The sequence below is a fragment of the Amia ocellicauda genome, chromosome 10 (genome assembly GCF_036373705.1).
Source record: "Amia ocellicauda isolate fAmiCal2 chromosome 10, fAmiCal2.hap1, whole genome shotgun sequence".
NCBI classification, from domain to species: domain Eukaryota; kingdom Metazoa; phylum Chordata; class Actinopteri; order Amiiformes; family Amiidae; genus Amia; species Amia ocellicauda.
In genome coordinates this window covers 28,965,512-28,983,759 of record NC_089859.1, presented here as the reverse complement: position 1 = coordinate 28,983,759, position 18,248 = coordinate 28,965,512, and the positions used below count along the sequence as shown (strand labels likewise).

Genomic DNA, 18,248 nt, shown 5'->3' with positions numbered 1-18,248 from the left:
GTTATTGTTGTGTTTTTCTTATTTAGGAAATTGTCTGCCTGTTTAGATTTTTTTTTGTTTTTTAAAGAGCAGACCACTCGGTTCAGTATTTACTATTTATGCAATAGAAAATCTGCTCAGATATGTACATAAACATTTCCAAATTAACATACTGTAAATTGATATAATGTTGGATTTTTTCCACAATTTGTCTACTCTTAAAGTATTAAGTACTTTAAACTGCTATAGCTTACTTATGGAATAAAGGCAAGAACATGTGAACATTTAACAATAAGATGTTTTGTTATGGAAATTAAAGAAAATTAAAATAAACTTTAACTACATTTTGACATTTTCAGTATAGAAGACTGGATACAACAGGTACGGTTATTAAGCTTTAATAGGAAAATTAAAACAAATATATCCTCAACCTCTCACTCAATCTCTCACATGCAGACACACAAAATGTAGCTAAATAAACAAGTAATGCTTCAAACTAAACATAAAAGTCCAGAGTCTCTCCCTTGAAATGTCTTGTATACTGTACCTAACTGTAAACACAGGCTAATAAATCCAAGGTTGAGGAAGTCAAAGCGAAGCTAAGGCAGTACAGGATGTGATTAGTGAGATGCAACAAACGTTCAAATAAAAATCATTCCCACTTCCATAAAAAGGGGAAATGTTATTCCACTGAAAGTACAAAAAATTAGAATCAGGCAATAAAGCTACCATCTGTCATGTTTGGCTATAATTTTCAGATTGCAGAATATGGCGTTGATAAACCAGTCATAGTGGACATATAAAACGAAAGCATAGCTTCATTTAAATATGTTGCAATAGTGAAAAGATCCCTGCAGCACTACTTACAACGTGTTTTACATCATTTATGGAGATTTACTTAGGTAGACTGTATACTTAGGCATAAATTGTTTTCCAACCACATAATCTTATACCCAATTTGAAGAGATCTGAAAGGGCTGCCAACTCTATTACTGTACTTCTAAATTTAAGATGATGATAAAACAGCTTGTCCAGCTTTTATATTTTAAGCGGTGAGTGGGGACTGGAACGGGCTCTGGCTAGCCTCTCGGTGACTATGCTGTCAATGTGGTGAAAACAAAAGAACAAAGCCACAAAAAAAAGTCTACTTCTGCAGTGTTCAGTACAACGTGTAATAATGATTTACAATTTTCAATCACATGTTCTGAATGCATATTTTACAGAACTAACAATAACTTATATATCAAGACAGCATTACGCAGGAGTATAAAATTAATAAGTAGAACAGAATGACTTCCCGATATAGGGAGAGTCTGAGGCTGTCAGATTTGACAGTGAGATCCTTGCTGGCACTACTGCAGAAACATCACTCTGTCAAAGTCAATAAGTGTGGAGTGTGTAAGTAAGACACTTAGAGTACATTTTGTGGTCATGCCCATAGAAGAACTATCAAGGAGATTGATTAGTGGCAATGACAGTTTTATAAATATTATCTGGCATGTTGTTTTTGTATGCTGGCAAATGCAAAAAAAAGAACAAAAAAACTCTCATACACACACAAAGTAATATCACAAACAGTATTAATTTGATCTTATTACTTTGATATTTCTGTACACTGTAATCAATTTATGTAAAATATAATATTGCATCTAGTATTCCATAGGGATTCTGTTTATTATTATGTTTTTGTATCTCAGTGAAAACAAGGCCTGCAGTATAATGGCTGACTTACTCTCTCGCCATCCAGCAGCAGATGAACCTTGAAGTTCATAGTGTCGTTCACTGCTATCTCTTCATTTCTGTACAGGATCTGGAATATCCTGCTGAACACAGTGCAGTCAACAACACAAGCAGAGGTAGAACTAGATTCACCTAAGAAAACGACACAGACGAGAAGAAGCACAACAGACACGAGAGACGACATGTTAGGAAAGAGCTTCTGTCCACATCAAATCAAGAACAGTAAAGACATATGTACACATTATGTATATTTAAATCAATGTTGATCAGTCCACACTACATCATCTCTCTGAACCTGCTAACCGTTATATAAAATCTCCCAGAAGAAAATGCTTATGGTGCACACATATGAAATGGTAGTCTTCCTAACTCATTTGCTGTTTAATGTTAAGGGTCCTGAGCTATGAAGCTAGTTTGGAGAAGAATCCCCATCGTTTGCCATATGGTACATCCCAGCTGGACTTTCCTGAGCAGATTATTTTGAAGTAAACCAGCAACTATGAGATATGTGCACACTGTGTGTCTGGTGTGTTAGATCTGTTGGAACATCTCATAAACAGGAAAAAAGCACACTACTGTAGTTATAAATAGTCTAGATAGCTTAAATGGAATAAAAAAAAAACATTATAAAGTCAAAGAGGAAATGCCAGTATAGTAGTGTCTGTTGGCAAAACATACATACTTAAAAATGTATTGATAGTTTTGCAAGAAATTATCAAAAACTCAAATGGATTGAATATTTGGACTACATTAGAATGACATGATAAAACAACAGTAACAATATGAAGAGTGCCATTGACTTCAGTATTTAAGTATACACAGTTCAGGATATTTCAACAACAATACCAAATAGATAGATACTGACAGAGTATTGTCTTCATATGTCTTTGCTGTACCTATGGGAGTCATATCTTCAATGTTATTTGATTGTGTCCATTTGCTTGTCCTGCCACAGCTTCTCTATTGTAATTCATTGTGATGTTTTTAGCGAACATTGTCTTTATTTTCATTAAAATCAATAAAAATCATACAGCAGGTGTTTTTCTATTTATTGTATTTTCTCCATCAGTATTTTCTAAATGCAATCAAAAAGGGCCTCAAGATGGGGTTGTTATATTTCTAAGCTGATAATTTATCTGATGTAGATAACATACATGTTCCTTTGGGTCTAAGCACATTTAGCAGATATTTAGGCAGCTGTCAACACTATCAGAAGGCAATAACCCCCTGAGACATCAGCTGCTGTTTGGCCTTGTTATACACAACCAAATAAAAACATTATAATAATGCTTTGGTGACAAAAATTAATTATCCTGTACACCATCAGTCTCCAAGGGCACTCCTGTAAAAGATGTACAATTGTAATAAATACATATTGAGTTCTCCTTAAAAAAGTCAACTTTAAGCACTTCTAATGGGCATTTATGTATTTTCCATGAACACCGAAAAGGTCACTCTGGTATAAACCTATGTAAAATTAAAGGTTTTTAAAGGTGTTAAGGGAAGTGAGTTGTCAAAGAGTCCACTATCTTAATTTTCATATTAAACCCATTAAAAAGGGGAATTAAGGGAAACCCTATAGTTGTATTTTTTTTAATTGCCCAAACAATTGAAATGTCAAGCACACTCCATAAGAAGATTTTTTTTTTTTTATGTATTGACCGCTTTTAATTTAATAAATGTTTGTCTAGCTGGATGAAGCACAATAGCAAACATATAGCTTTGGAGCTCAAAGACATTATGAAGTGACCTTGTGCAAAGAGGCTCTAGAATGAAGGCCAGACCTGATTCAAATATGGATATATGAGAAGATAACTGAGGCTGCAGAGATTTTTAGCTTTTAGAGCTTCTATTCAATCGTGAAAACACTTACTATTTAGTCTCCATGTGAAAATCTCTTACAAAATCTTTATCTTTATTATTCTGCCGTTCCTCTAAACTACTACACCTCATACAGTTCTTACCCTACAATGGGCTTTTTGTATGGCTAGGATCGATAGTTATTGAGTTACGATCGATCGAAAACCCCAAAAATCACATTGAACGCATCCTCACTCACAGACAGTCCAAGCTGTATGGTCTGTAACTGGTCATGTACTGCAGTTCTACAAAAAATACTATGGTACAGTGTAGTATACTTGTGATGTATAATAGTTATTACTACAGTACAACAAATACTATAATACACTGTTTTATAACATATTACACTTTTATACTATAGTATACTGTAGTAGCCTGTGATATACTATAGTACACTATTGAATACTGCAGTACCTTGTAATGTACTACAGTGCTACAGTTCAACAACAAATACTATGGTACAGTGTTATATACTATAGTATACTGTATTACCTTGTAATACCTGTATTATAGTTATTACTACAGTACAACAAATACTATAATACACTTTTAAACCATATATACTTGTATACTATAGTATACTGTAATAATTTGTAAGTGTGTATAGTACACTGTTGTATAGTGTAGTTTCTTGTACGTACTACAATACTACATCATGTACACTGAAACATACTGCCTACTATACTCAAAAATACTTCTCCAGGAACTTTAGCATTCTAGTTTGTTTTGCTATTCTTACTTGGTATAACATCACTATTAATGTGAAATATTGTCATAAAATTTAGGAGGTTATATTTGTGTATTATCTATCATTCATTTTTTGTTATGCATTGAATTCTTTACATGAATAACATTTGTTGCACACAAGTGAAGCTATAGTTCACCAATCAATTAGCCTTTTTTAAATGTTTAACCTCCAGTGTCCTATTGTTTGGGGATGGGGGTATCAAACTCCAGTCTTGGCACACCAGAGTGCTCCTGCTTTTTGTTCCAGCCCTGCCCATCCTAATTTAATGATTAACTGGGTGAATTGAACACTTCACTCCAGACTGAAATGTTCAGTGGGTTCAATATTTTAAATAATCAACATATTTTAGGTAATCATCAGTGCAACTAAAATGTGAAAGACTTAGATAATCCTACCTGAGAAAAAAATGATATTAATTGAATAATTGAGAGCTCCCGTTGGAACAAAAAACAGCAAACACTGGACTGGAGTCTGAAACCCCTGGTCCAGAGTGGGAAATGGCATGCATATTCTAATGATGTAAGGATTATAGTTTTCAGATGCCAAGTTCTGAAAACCTGCACACATTAAAATGCATATGTGTGTGTACAGTCTCCGTAGTGTTAGAACAACCCTGGCAAGCCCCGTCACTGGCATTGATTGACTATCCGTAGGTCAAACGTGAATGGCAACTGCAAAGTCATCTGCTGCAAAAGAATCTGCCGCAGCTACAGACTCTTCTTTTCAAGGAGTTTAAGAGGCTTTCAGTCACACTAAATTGATAAATGAGCTGCTATTGCACTGGTCTGGTACACAGTCCAGATTTCTGAATCATAGCCAATATTATGAAGATGATCCCCAATAAAGAAAAATCACTGCTTGCCAACATCTGTGGTGACCTTTTCTAGATTTGCTTTTTCCTAGTTAATTACTAGCAATTATAGACATGTGTGAAACATTTGTACAGTTACAACACTTTATAAGATTACAAAATATTCAGAATTATGTATGTATGTATGCATGTCTGAATCAATTAATTAAAACATGAATTTATTTAATTATTAATGATTTCCATAAGATCAAGTTCTACAAGCTGCATGGCAAAAACAGAATGATAAACGATCAATACCTAATCAAACTAGTTAGTACGCAAGCCATAAAGATTTATTTCAATGTGTAAAACATTACAGGAAGTACAAGTTCATTCAGACTCCACATTCAAACCATTATACCCAGAGGATATGAAAGTAAATGGCATGGTCTTACTGAGGAACAGATGTATCAGTCCTCCATACATCTTCTGAATTAATTTAAGTTGAAGCTCAAATATGTCATTATAGCTTGACCAAAGGCACACGTTATTAAATCCTAACTGCACAGTCATCAGTTATATCATGATACATTTACTTAATTTTTAAAGATGAATATGGTATAGATCTGAATAGTATGCAGTAAACAGTGTAATAAACATATCACACTCCACCACTTCCTAAATAAATAAATGTATTATTGTGAAATGGGAAGTATAGTGTATATATTTAACATTGAATGCAATATATTAAATTACAGAACCAATGGCAATATAAATTATTGGCTATTCATTTACTGTATATATTTAAATATATATTTTTCTATCTACATCTTTACAGATTTGCACTCATGTTTTATAGTACCATTTTCTACCTTGGATGCTCTAACATGGAACTTTGTATAGCTGTTATACTATAGTCCTTCGGTAGTCATTTCCATTTCCCTCACTTACAATCCTTTAACCCAAGAATTAAACATTGCTACAGTACATGTCTAGTGATAACCACTTCACTAAAGTACCTCTTTACTGATTCTGATTCTGATTAAAGTCTCTGGGTCTAGGGTCTAGGCAGATTTCCAAACAGATAAATAAGAATTAGGTTTCTCTTTTACTCGTGTTGCTTCACAAAGTATTAATACGACATTTATCTTACTACAACCTACACATTTACAGTGGATAGTCAACTTTCAGGAAAGAAGTAATCCGATAAACCAAAGTAACAAAAGAAAAATACATATTTGACTACCAGACCAAGGGCAGGATTAAATAAAAAATGTTAGCAAGATGCGAACGTGAAAAGTTGGGAATCTTGCAGTGCAGCTTCTTGCTGAATTAAATCTAAAATACCAGGACCTGCAAACGGGGAGGAAACTCGTGTTGCTGGCATGGTTTCAGAGATGGGCAGGCAGTGCGAGAGGCACAATGAGCCAATCACAGTGTGTGTTATTGAAGAGAAACCGGAGGGCGGAAACCGCAGATGGTCTCTGCAAGAGGCAGTGATGGCTCATAAAGAGATATGACCACAGAAACCTAGTGCTCCATGCTGTAAATCCAAGGCATTAATCTCCCCACTGATACAAAACTACAAGCCTGTATTTTGTAGCGGTTACAAATACAAGTAGAAGAAAAAAAAACGTTAAAGCCATTGATGACAGCTGTGTAGTTATTATTATTATAATAATTATTATTATTATTGGCAGATGGCCTTATCTAGGCATTGGGCCGGATTAAATCAAAACTTTGACCCACCCACTAATAGCAAACTACAAACGTGTACATCATAGCGGTTACATTTATGATTAGAAGAAAGTGGCATCTAAATAAAAATGAAGCCGCAACTGAGTACAGTTCTGTAGTTTTCTATTAGCAGGGTCAAAGTTTTGATTTAATCCGGCCCATTATCTATTAGCGGATGGATCATTGCTGGTCCACATATAGTTCGCTTATTTGTAAATAACAGATCAATGTAAATCTTTTATTCAGCGTCCACTTAGCCTATGTATAGTGGTGGAGAATAAATACAAACTGTGACGTACCGGCTACAAAACTGTACATCATAGTGATTACATTTATCATTATAAGAAGCCAGCTACTAAAAAATAAAACGCAACTGTGTGCAATTGTGTCATTTTCAATTACGTGTCACAGTGTTGATATAACCTGAGCCCTGGACATGGTGTTGTGATATAAATGTCTACTGCAATTTGTATTTTCATCACTTGAAACTGAACTGAACTACAAAATATATAATTTTAATATCACTCGATGCCATCTACTGTAAGAGTCAATAAGTACAAAGTTTTTGCGCAATGTCAAAAAAGGGCAGTACTGGAAGTAGAGTTCTGCAGGTACAGCACACCTCCACACTCATCAAATTCTCTCCAAAGAATGTGTGCACTGTGGTCACACTGACAAATGATGTAATGCAGAAACCAGTGTTAAATGTTTAAACATACATGTTAAATATATGATCGTGTTACAGAGATACACTCAGCTAAAGGATTATTAGGAACACCTGTTCAATTTCTCATTGATGCAATTATCTAACCAACCAATCACATGGCAGTTGCTTCAATGCATTTAGGGGTGTGGTCCTGGTCAAGACAATCTCCTGAACTCCAAACTGAATGTCTGAATGGGAAAGAAAGGTGATTTAAGCAATTTTGAGCGTGGCATGGTTGTTGGTGCCAGACGGGCCGGTCTGAGTATTTCACAATCTGCTCAGTTACTGGGATTTTCACGCACAACCATTTCTAGGGTTTACAAAGAATGGTGTGAAAAGGGAAAAACATCCAGTATGCGGCAGTCCTGTGGGCGAAAATGCCTTGTTGATGCTAGAGGTCAGAGGAGAATGGGCCGACTGATTCAAGCTGATAGAAGAGCAACTTTGACTGAAATAACCACTCGTTACAACCGAGGTATGCAGCAAAGCATTTGTGAAGCCACAACACGTACAACCTTGAGGCGGATGGGCTACAACAGCAGAAGACCCCACCGGGTACCACTCATCTCCACTACAAATAGGAAAAAGAGGCTACAATTTGCACAAGCTCACCAAAATTGGACAGTTGAAGACTGGAAAAATGTTGCCTGGTCTGATGAGTCTCGACATTCAGATGGTAGAGTCAGAATTTGGCGTAAACAGAATGAGAACATGGATCCATCATGCCTTGTTACCACTGTGCAGGCTGGTGGTGGTGGTGTAATGGTGTGGGGGATGTTTTCTTGGCACACTTTAGGCCCCTTAGTGCCAATTGGGCATCGTTTAAATGCCACGGCCTACCTGAGCATTGTTTCTGACCATGTCCATCCCTTTATGACCACCATGTACTCATCCTCTGATGGCTACTTCCAGCAGGATAATGCACCATGTCACAAAGGTCGAATCATTTCAAATTGGTTTCTTGAACATGACAATGAGTTCACTGTACTAAACTGGCCCCCACAGTCACCAGATCTCAACCCAATAGAGCATCTTTGGGATGTGGTGGAACGGGAGCTTCGTGCCCTGGATGTGCATCCCACAAATCTCCATCAACTGCAAGATGCTATCCTATCAATATGGGCCAACATTTCTAAAGAATGCTTTCAGCACCTTGTTGAATCAATGCCACGTAGAATTAAGGCAGTTCTGAAGGCGAAAGGGGGTCAAACACAGTATTAGTATGGTGTTCCTAATAATCCTTTAGGTGAGTGTATATTTACACTTGTACCATTGTCTAAATTGCATTTCCTTACATAAATACTCTTTACAGTATACCTTGTAATATGTCCGGTTGTGTGTGTGTGTGTGTGGGTGTGTGGGTGTGTTTGTCAATGTAACATGTATAGTTATCACTTCCACTTTGTATACTGTGCCTGGGATAAAGGCAAAACATTGACCACTCGCTACAAGACAACTAAGTGTTCAGATAGTTTATATTTTTTAATGATTACATTTTCTTCCATTCCTAAATGTACCCGCTACGTTGTGCAAAGTTTGCCTTTAGTGGATTATTTATTTATACATTTGTTTAATCCACCCATAATGTGCAGTGCACAATTCTCATACACTGAATGTGTTGGCTTGCAATTCAGATAACCATATATGCCTGTAACAATATTCCATAAATATTATCCAGACGTCTCAATATATCTAATCTATTCTTATAAATATTCATAATAGCAATTATACTGTCTGTTTATGATACAGCCACTTTGACAGTGTCATTCGATGCAGTGTCCGTCTCTTAAAGGTTGCCTTCAGTCTAGAGAGAGAGAGTGATGCATGAATTCTTAAAAACGATAGGTTGCGTATGCAACCCCGGTTATCTGAAAAAGGAAGCACTGCCCAAGGGGGAGGGGTTTCTGCGCACTTCCGCGGGAACCTGATCGAAACGTCACTCTATCAAAGCTGCCATTGGCCCCTGCACTCGTCACTCAGAACCGGTCCCTTCCCACTTCCTGTTCTATAAACATGATGTCAGTGCAGGTTCATCCTCTTTTGCCGGGAGCGTGGACTCCCGCGCAACCTTGCAACCCTTGGGCAGTACTTCGTTTTTCAGATAACCGGGGTTGCATATGCAACCTATCGTTATCTTTCAAGTCGGAAGCACTGCCCAATGGGGAGGGGTTACTGTATAACAAAACCATCACAAGGGAGGAGGCAGCGAGCTGATAAGGGAGCCTGCCCTGAGGCGTATCACCACAACTCCAAACAGGAGCCACAGGGGTTCCCTTAGAGCCACACCTGGGCTGCCCAGGAGCGAGGACCGCAGTCATTATCTACCAGGAACTGTCTGCAATCAGCATATACAAAGCGGGGCTACAGAGGTCAACTCATACACCCTCCGCTTACAATAGCGGGGCAATCAAGCAACTTGTGTGCCTTCCACGCATTAACGTGGCAGTGAACCCCTGATCCTTCAGGAGCGGGGCCACAAACCCACTGAAATAACACACAGCTGGGTAGTTAATCTGACGGTGGAGCGCAGCAGAGCTCGATCGCAGCAAGCTCAGACAGCGAGATCTCCTACAGCTGCAGCCGCGGCGGCCGAGCCTCAGATTTTACTGCCGCTGCTGATGCTCTTGCTGTGGAGGAAAACGCCCTGTGGACAAAAAACCTACGAACCTAAGAAAGATGCAAAACTGTAGAAACTGTTTCGATTTCCTTTTTCTTTACTTATAAAACATTGACAAGTCTGTTTTGTAACAGCAGTGAAGCACGAGAGAGCATGGTTTATCGTGGATATTGTCACTGCTTAGTTGGTTGCAGGTACGCACCGTGTCGTACCTAACGCACCAAATAGTGACACTATCTACCCGGCATTTATTACAGACCGGCTTTTCTGTACATGATTATGCAAATCAACAGGGTGACTATTGGAGACCAGCTACTATTTGAGACATGGCGACTACTGGATGTTTTATATATATATATGAATTACTGTATATTTACTATATTGTTTTTTTCTTTTCTTTAAGTTTACGGTGTAAATTTTGATCAAGGGTCAAAGAATGTGTAGAGTCTCACAACTATATAATTACCTTCATAATTATGATCATTTGTAGTAGTAGTAAAGTCTTTTGAATTATATCTTAATACATATACATATATACATAGATATATATTAACTGCACAGTAAGTTCCTGAGCACCTGTTCTGTTTCCCCAGAAGGCTCAGACACGGAACATTAAAAGCTTCTTATATAAAAGATTATTGTTTTTAGAAACATCAAAGCAAAACAAGTGTAAGATATAATTCAAAATACTTTGTAGGTTACTACAAATTATCATACTTATAAAGGTAATTATATAGTTGTGAGACTCTACACATTCTTTGACTCTCTCATCCTTTGACCCTTACATACACTACATCCCCACTAGACTACAAAAACGTACAGTTGCTTTAGCTGATTAAATCTGAAAGGGACCATCTCACAAGAATGCCTGTAGCACAGAACCATCTTATATTGAATTGATATACTATAATGTATTTGGAAACTGGCATATTTCCGTGGATAGATTAATTAATGAACCTGTCACCAACACCAACAATCTTGGAAATCATAACGCAACATAAGTAGAATGTATTAATTATTGTTTAATACATTTCGCAATTCAAATCTTTGGACTTTTTAACTTGATGTGTACTAAAATTACTATATATATATATATATATATATATATATATATATATATTTTTTTTTTTTTTTTTTTTATTATTATTATTATTATTATTATTATTTTTGTACTTATATAGGGCTAGAACAAATCAAAACATCGACCAGAGAAACATAAATTACAAACTTGTACCCAACATGTTTTGATGTAGTAGAAAGTGGCTTCTGACAATAACTTAAAATGTGATAGGGTACAGGTTTGTATTTTGTGAGGTCAATGTTTTGATTTAGTCTAGCCCATAACCTAAAAGTATGTTAATATTCAGTGCAGGAATTTCTTATGCATGTATTGTAGCCTTGTAATTTGTGTCTGAGTGTGTGTACTTAAATTGTTTTTTTCTATTACTGCTTAGGAGGGGAATGGATACAACCAGCTGTTTCTTCTTTTGAAGACCAGGTCCTAAATTAAATCAGTTTGATAATCTTAGCTCAACTATAAAAATACTTTCATTTTTATATAGTGAGGAATTCACTGTCCATAAGTTAAGTAATGTAATACAAACTATATTTAAAAATAAAAGTAAATATAATAAACAAAGCCAAAGACTGCAATTTGTTTCTTCATGATATCTTTGTGTAAGCATCAATTTACAACAACATTGCTAATTTTGTTACAATTGGAAAACATTCAGATTATTAAACTAGAACTGATGAATATGAAAATCGCCAAAACATATTGAAATCCATAAGATTCCAAAGATTCCCGGGGAAGAATGTTTCAAGCACATATCACTTACTATGTTAAACCCCACACTGTAACAATTGCCAGCAATTTGGTGGCAAATCATTGCCGGCAATTTTCTGGCAACGGGTCTGTGTGAATGGAGCAGGAAAATGATTGCCGGCAAATGACGCGTTACCTCCTTGCATTGTCGACGCAGTGTGTCACCTAACTTACGTAACCAATCAGAATAGAGGTGCATTTTTGTGACTGCAACACAACAATGTTAAGAACTTGTGATCATAACGATCATAACGAAAAACTAACCAGGTCGTTAGAAATGGCGGAGGTTGAAAATAATATAGTCACAGCAATTCTGAGTGTTATTGATGAACCAACAGGTTGCTAACTATTGTCATACGTCAGATGTTATATACCAATATATATATGGGTTCGTTTTCATGGTTCACTTCCGTGTTTTCTCAGGACTCAGATCATATTGCAATAATCATGTGATATTTACATTTTACATTTACATTTTAGTTCATATAAGAAACGGCAGCATAACGCATACAATAACAAATACATATGATGGCAATAAAGTAACTACATACAGAATGTGCGCAGATCTGACCGGCAAAGCATTTCAATTTCAGAATCTGTGACAACAGTCTGAATAGTGAATGCACCCAACTGTCTATTTAAACACACTGTATGCAGTTATTGAACACAACAAAAGGCTACTATACCTATGAATATTATAATCAGTGTTGCGCTGCCAAAGGGTGATTGTTTTGTCTTTATACAAATATACAATAACACGGTAGTGTGACATCCCCTAGGACTATCCTATCTAGGAGTATTTATAGCTAATGCCCTACCTTTAAAAATATAGTACAACTTTACATAATACATTAAACATAGTGGGGTGTATTCATCAAGTTTTTTTACAGCAATTTGTTATTTCTTACACTTATTTTCTCACACAAACAGAAGTACAAATAAGCCTCAAAACTAATGAAAAATGACTCGCTCCCATGTAGCATCTTTAGATCAAATTGCATGCTCTATCTATTCATGTTAACTTGACTTGTATTTCATTCCATTTAGAAAACAATTACAGCAATACCTTGGTGGAATACCACAATATCCAGTTGTGTTAAGATTACTGATATTACCATTAACAGATACATATAAATGTGCATGTTATTTTAAATCACTGCTACTGCTGTACAGTCAAAACTACACTTTATTGGGTGAAATGTGGAGTTTGTTTCCTGACTGCAAAAGAACAGAGACCTTCCAGTCTCACATTCAACCGAACTCGTTCTTTTGTCAAATAGACCGAGACCACCTCTTTCGGTGTCTCAGTTCGTTTCAGTTCGGTTTGTTTGCCAATCGAAAATTTGTTGTTCACACTCCTCCCCAAAACGAACTGAACCGCACTCAATAAGAAACAAACCTCTAGTCTGAACGAGCCAATTACAGTGATACTGATGGTAGTTTGTTTCAAATTATTTTGAGCAATCAATCAATCGCAGCTCTGCAAACCCAGCCTTTTGGGAGATATACATATGCACATATAATGTCATGCTTTTTTTCTCATTTATTTTAGTTGACTTAACTTTGCTGCAGTGTGTCAAGACCCACACAATGCCTCTCGTCACACGACCATGAACCGAGAGCCGAGTCTCATACTGGGTTCGCTGGTTCAAATGATCTGTGACTGCTGGGTCCAGTGGGTCACTGCACGAATACGCACCTAGATTGACGTATCGTTTGCATTTCCCTCCTGACTAGTTCTTATACTGAGTACAAACTGAACCGGCGCCCTGGTTAGAACCAATAGCCCAGTAAACACAATGGAAGGAAACTGGCAAAACAGGGAAATTATCGAACATTTACAAACACGTCCAGAGTGTCGGTCTGTGTCTCCTCTATTGAATCCACATGTTTCTGTAGCATCTCATTCCCATGGCTACAGTGCTTTTGCCGGCAATCTGTTTTTTGTGAGAATGGATCCTTGCCAGAATTTTTTCGGCATTCAAAGCCAGTGTGAATGGGGTGCAACAGGAAAAAAGCAGGCAAATGTTGTCTGCAATCTTCTGGCATTTCAGTGTGCACAAGAGGATGTTATATTACATTCACCTGTGTTTCCTGGTGTCGTTGCTATCAATCTGTGAGGAATGCGAGACGATATTTTCAAACCAGCTCGAACTTGATAGAACCTATGGAAACAGAACAAAATATCATTACAATGGAATTAAGTTCATATATAAAAGAAGATACGATCATATCTTGACCATTACATGAATTTCATATTATGTGAAATATGCATGTATATTAGTCACACTGAGACAAAACAATAATCATAACATATTATTCTCCATGTTTTCAGAACTTTCAAAATGTGTTTGATATGTGTTTGATATGTTTTTTCTGTGAGTTACCCACAAGGTCACAGAAGGGGTAAGGTGGAATTTTACCAAATGACAAAGCGGCATCATATTTACTCATTAACTATTATTGATTATTCAGTAGTCAAAATAATTTGTTAAACTTGCATAGTTATCAGCATTGCATGAATATGAATTGATTCTTCCAACTTATCACATATATGGATATTTGGTTTGTTCTGTCTTGAGGTCTCAACCTACGAATGACCACCCATATTTTTCTTGGGGATCCACTGTCAACTGTTTCTCTAGATTATTTTATTATACACATCTAATTGATTATTCATCGTCCTGTGATTTCCATACATATCTCTTAGCAAAAATGATGACTATCAAATACTTTGGAACTAATATTGGCATGTTGAAATGCTACATCAATACTGTGCGTTTTAAATAGTTATCTCTTTGGCCAAGACATAAATCAAAATGTAATTTAACTAAAAAGCAACAGAACTGGTACATCTGACTCAGCATCCATTAAGAAAAGCTAAAAGGCTTGCAATGCTCTTATCACCATTTCCTGGTTTAACTAAATGTAGATTTAATCAGTGCTTTAGTTCACCCAACTTCAACATTCATTTTAATTGTATATGATGTCTTATAAAGTAAGGTTGATATTAAATTTTTATTAAATATGGAGAAACTCTTCCCATATCCAATGGTTTGGTTCACGTTCCTATTAAAATAGCTGCCAAAGATTATTTGTCATCAGCTTTCTAAAGCCACAACATGTTTGCGAGCAAAAACAAATCTATTAGTGCCATCACCAAAGGAGATTATTCAGGGCAAGGTTTAGCCTTTGCGTCTAGAAAATCAAATCTCAGTAAATCTGGCATTTCAATGAGCCACACGCCAGATGCCAGTTCTTAATCTCTATCTCCGTGGAGAGACATTATATTTTAACAAAATACCTTTGCACTATATCTTTTTTATAGAGTTTGTATATTTGTTTGTTTGTTTTATAACTGCTCCGTCTTTAACACTGTTCTCATATCATGACTAAAAGATGTATTAACAAGTCAGAAATTACAGAGAAGCATTTGGTCCCAACCGACAGAATAACTGCTGCACACATACATATGTACATCTTACATGTAAGAGAATATGTACATTTTCAAAATGTCAGTGCATTGGTCTCTGAGTAAATGAGTATTAATGTAACCACACATCTGTGATGTTAAAAGCTTACTGATATTTAAGCTATACATGGATTGTAAATGTTTCATGTTATTTACAATGCACATTTTGTGGCTGTGAGTGTGTTTTACAGGCCTCTGCACTGATATTGCTTTCTTTATACATTTTCTCTCAATAATATGCTGTCAAAATCTCCTTTTAGACATTTAAGGAAGACACAATGGTTTGAAACATTGGATTTAATGTTTTTTGGTAGATGTAATATTAATATATTCTACAACTACACCGCAAGGCATTCTCTTTAGGAATCTTGTTTGTTTTCCTTGTTTCATGGGTGGTAGAGTAGCCAATTGATTATATGACTACTGTGCTCTGGAGGTATAAACAGCCCTGTTATGGCCCATGGATTCAAAGCTCCAAAGAAAGAGAAAACATTAAAACAAAAATGCTTCTAAAATCACCTATGTTTGCACTTATACAATCAACACAGTGCACATGGTGAGATATGTCTCTTCTTTGACTTGAGTCATGGCTAGTTAGAGAATTTGTTAAATGTATAAATAGTATTAAATTCCTACAAAGTCAGAATAAAAGCTTTGCAGTACAGAAATCAAAGAGTTGAGTATCCATAAATGTAGGCTTTGTCATGATTGTCGGGTTAACATAAGGGATGAAGGTTTTCAAATGCAACTAGAGGAAAACAAAATAAAAATAATGCGGGTCTATCATAGTTATTTACAGGAGTGCACTGTTTTCTTTATTGACCCATTTGATTGATTATGTCACCACTTTTTTTCTTCATTATCACCTTCAACTCAATCTGACTGTATTGACTCCTGCTGATGAGTCAGCAAATACATGCATTTGGTCCCAGGAGGTCAGAAGCTCAGTCAGCAGATGTTTGATTTTATTTCTGGATACAGAATAAACTTGTATATGTTGATTTCTTTAGAAAATACAGATTCAATTCTGAGATGTTTTGTAAGATAAACACTTTCATAGGGAGCGATTTCTAGACTTTGCAACTTAGTGAATTACATTGTTCATGAAAAAAAAAAGTATTACAATTTTGGCTCCAGACTTGTGAAAAGGAATTTAACTAATTTGTTCATGAGATAGAGTTCTATACTGGCGTGGTTCCGAAATTATTTTTGTTCAGGTTGTTGCATTTATTTGAAGTGTTACCCTAATGATTAGGTTCATGTCTCAGCTCAGTCCAGTTAATTAAATTATACAAGTAAATATTCAAATATGACAAAAACTATTTAGTTGTGTCATTTGGAATTGGCTTTTGAGGATATATATTTTTTAATTTAGACATATCTTTTTCTTTATGTTGGAATTTCTATTCATCAATGTATTTGTTTGTTTCTATTTATATTAAAAATTTCCATGGCAATAAGTTAACTAATAATGTTAAGGGTTTAAACTGGCTTAGTTGAAAATTAATTACATAAGTCATTTGCTATTTGCACTGGGGTGCCAGAGAAATGGTAAGCTATCACACACAAGTTATTCTCGTTGGTCGAGTCATTTAATAGGAAATCTAATTTTACTGTTGTAACCGTATACTTCAAGCCTGTACATATTAATAGGTTTAGGAACATTTACTTGCTGCATATTTGTAGCAAATATATATTCTGTGTTGCAGGCTAATAAAGAGAGGCAGAGCACCACTCAACCCCACAGAAGACCGCAAACATAATACAGCACCAACTGAATACAGTGAATGTGCTTTGGAGATAATTTAATAACTGAAGACAATCAGGAAAATTAGATATAGGAGAAAGCTCTCTTCACCTTCCCATCTGTGCAAAGCTCGTATTTCAGTGGTTATATTTCAGGCCACAAATCAGAGGATTGACACTGTCAGGTTTTATTATACATGCAATGAAATTAACTTTAATTTGTTTTCAGAGAGTAATGGATTACAGTAATTAATCAGGTAGAAGGGGAATATAAAATGCAGGGGAGGGTGAATGAATAAGAGAGATCATCATCAGAATGTACCCTTTTTTAAGTTTATCATTGTACCATGTGTCTACCATGTTTACCTATCATACATTGTTGGGATAACACCACAGTTTTTCCTGTTACACTGTCATTTTTATTTGTATTTTTTAAAAAACATTTAAAAATGTTAACATTTTCTTCTAACAGAAGTACAAACAAAGGACATCATTGCTTACCCTCTCTGAAAAAGATCCACATTGTGAAACTTGTGTAACTCCACAGAAAACTCCACGGTTCCCTGTACTTCAGACATGATCTATTCCAGCTCATCACCTTAAAAAAATGGAAGGGGGGGAAATGTGTTCAGTGCATATGTGACATAGATATGGTCAGACCTTGGATTTATTTGAATGTATGATCCACACAGACTGAAATAAGGAAACCCACTACATTAAAATACCTTTCAGATTTCAAATCCAGACTGTCTGCATTGTCTGGATGCCCTCTTTTTTTGTCATATCCAAAATTACATCCATGCAGTTGTATCCATTTAATACATTTTGCGAGTTGGGAAAAAAATGTATCATGGAAGCAAACAGAATGTCTTATTGGCCAAAGAGATTGTTTGATCTGCAGAGATACAATAGTATGCAAACCCTTGAGTGACAAAACTAGTATTTTAATGTATATGAAGCAACTGTAGCCAAATACTGGAGTGACTAATAGCTAATAAACTGTAAAGCTTTGCTTTTGAAACTTGCTT

The 18,248-nt window shown here is 35.9% G+C and overlaps 1 protein-coding gene across 1 annotated transcript in view; it reads right to left on the bottom strand.

Moving 5' to 3' along the window:
* The window catches only part of fam135b (family with sequence similarity 135 member B), a 38,079-nt gene extending 20,265 nt beyond the window's left edge, over window positions 1–17,814 (bottom strand). The window contains exons 1-3 of the mRNA XM_066715847.1: window positions 17,722–17,814; window positions 14,088–14,167; window positions 1,712–1,851 (exon numbers count right to left, since the gene is read on the bottom strand). Of these exons, the coding sequence (XP_066571944.1) occupies window positions 1,712–1,851; window positions 14,088–14,167; window positions 17,722–17,798 (297 nt within the window). The 5' untranslated portion in view covers window positions 17,799–17,814. The remainder of the gene's footprint in view (window positions 1–1,711; window positions 1,852–14,087; window positions 14,168–17,721) is intronic.
* Between the last annotated feature and the right edge of the window lie 434 nt (window positions 17,815–18,248).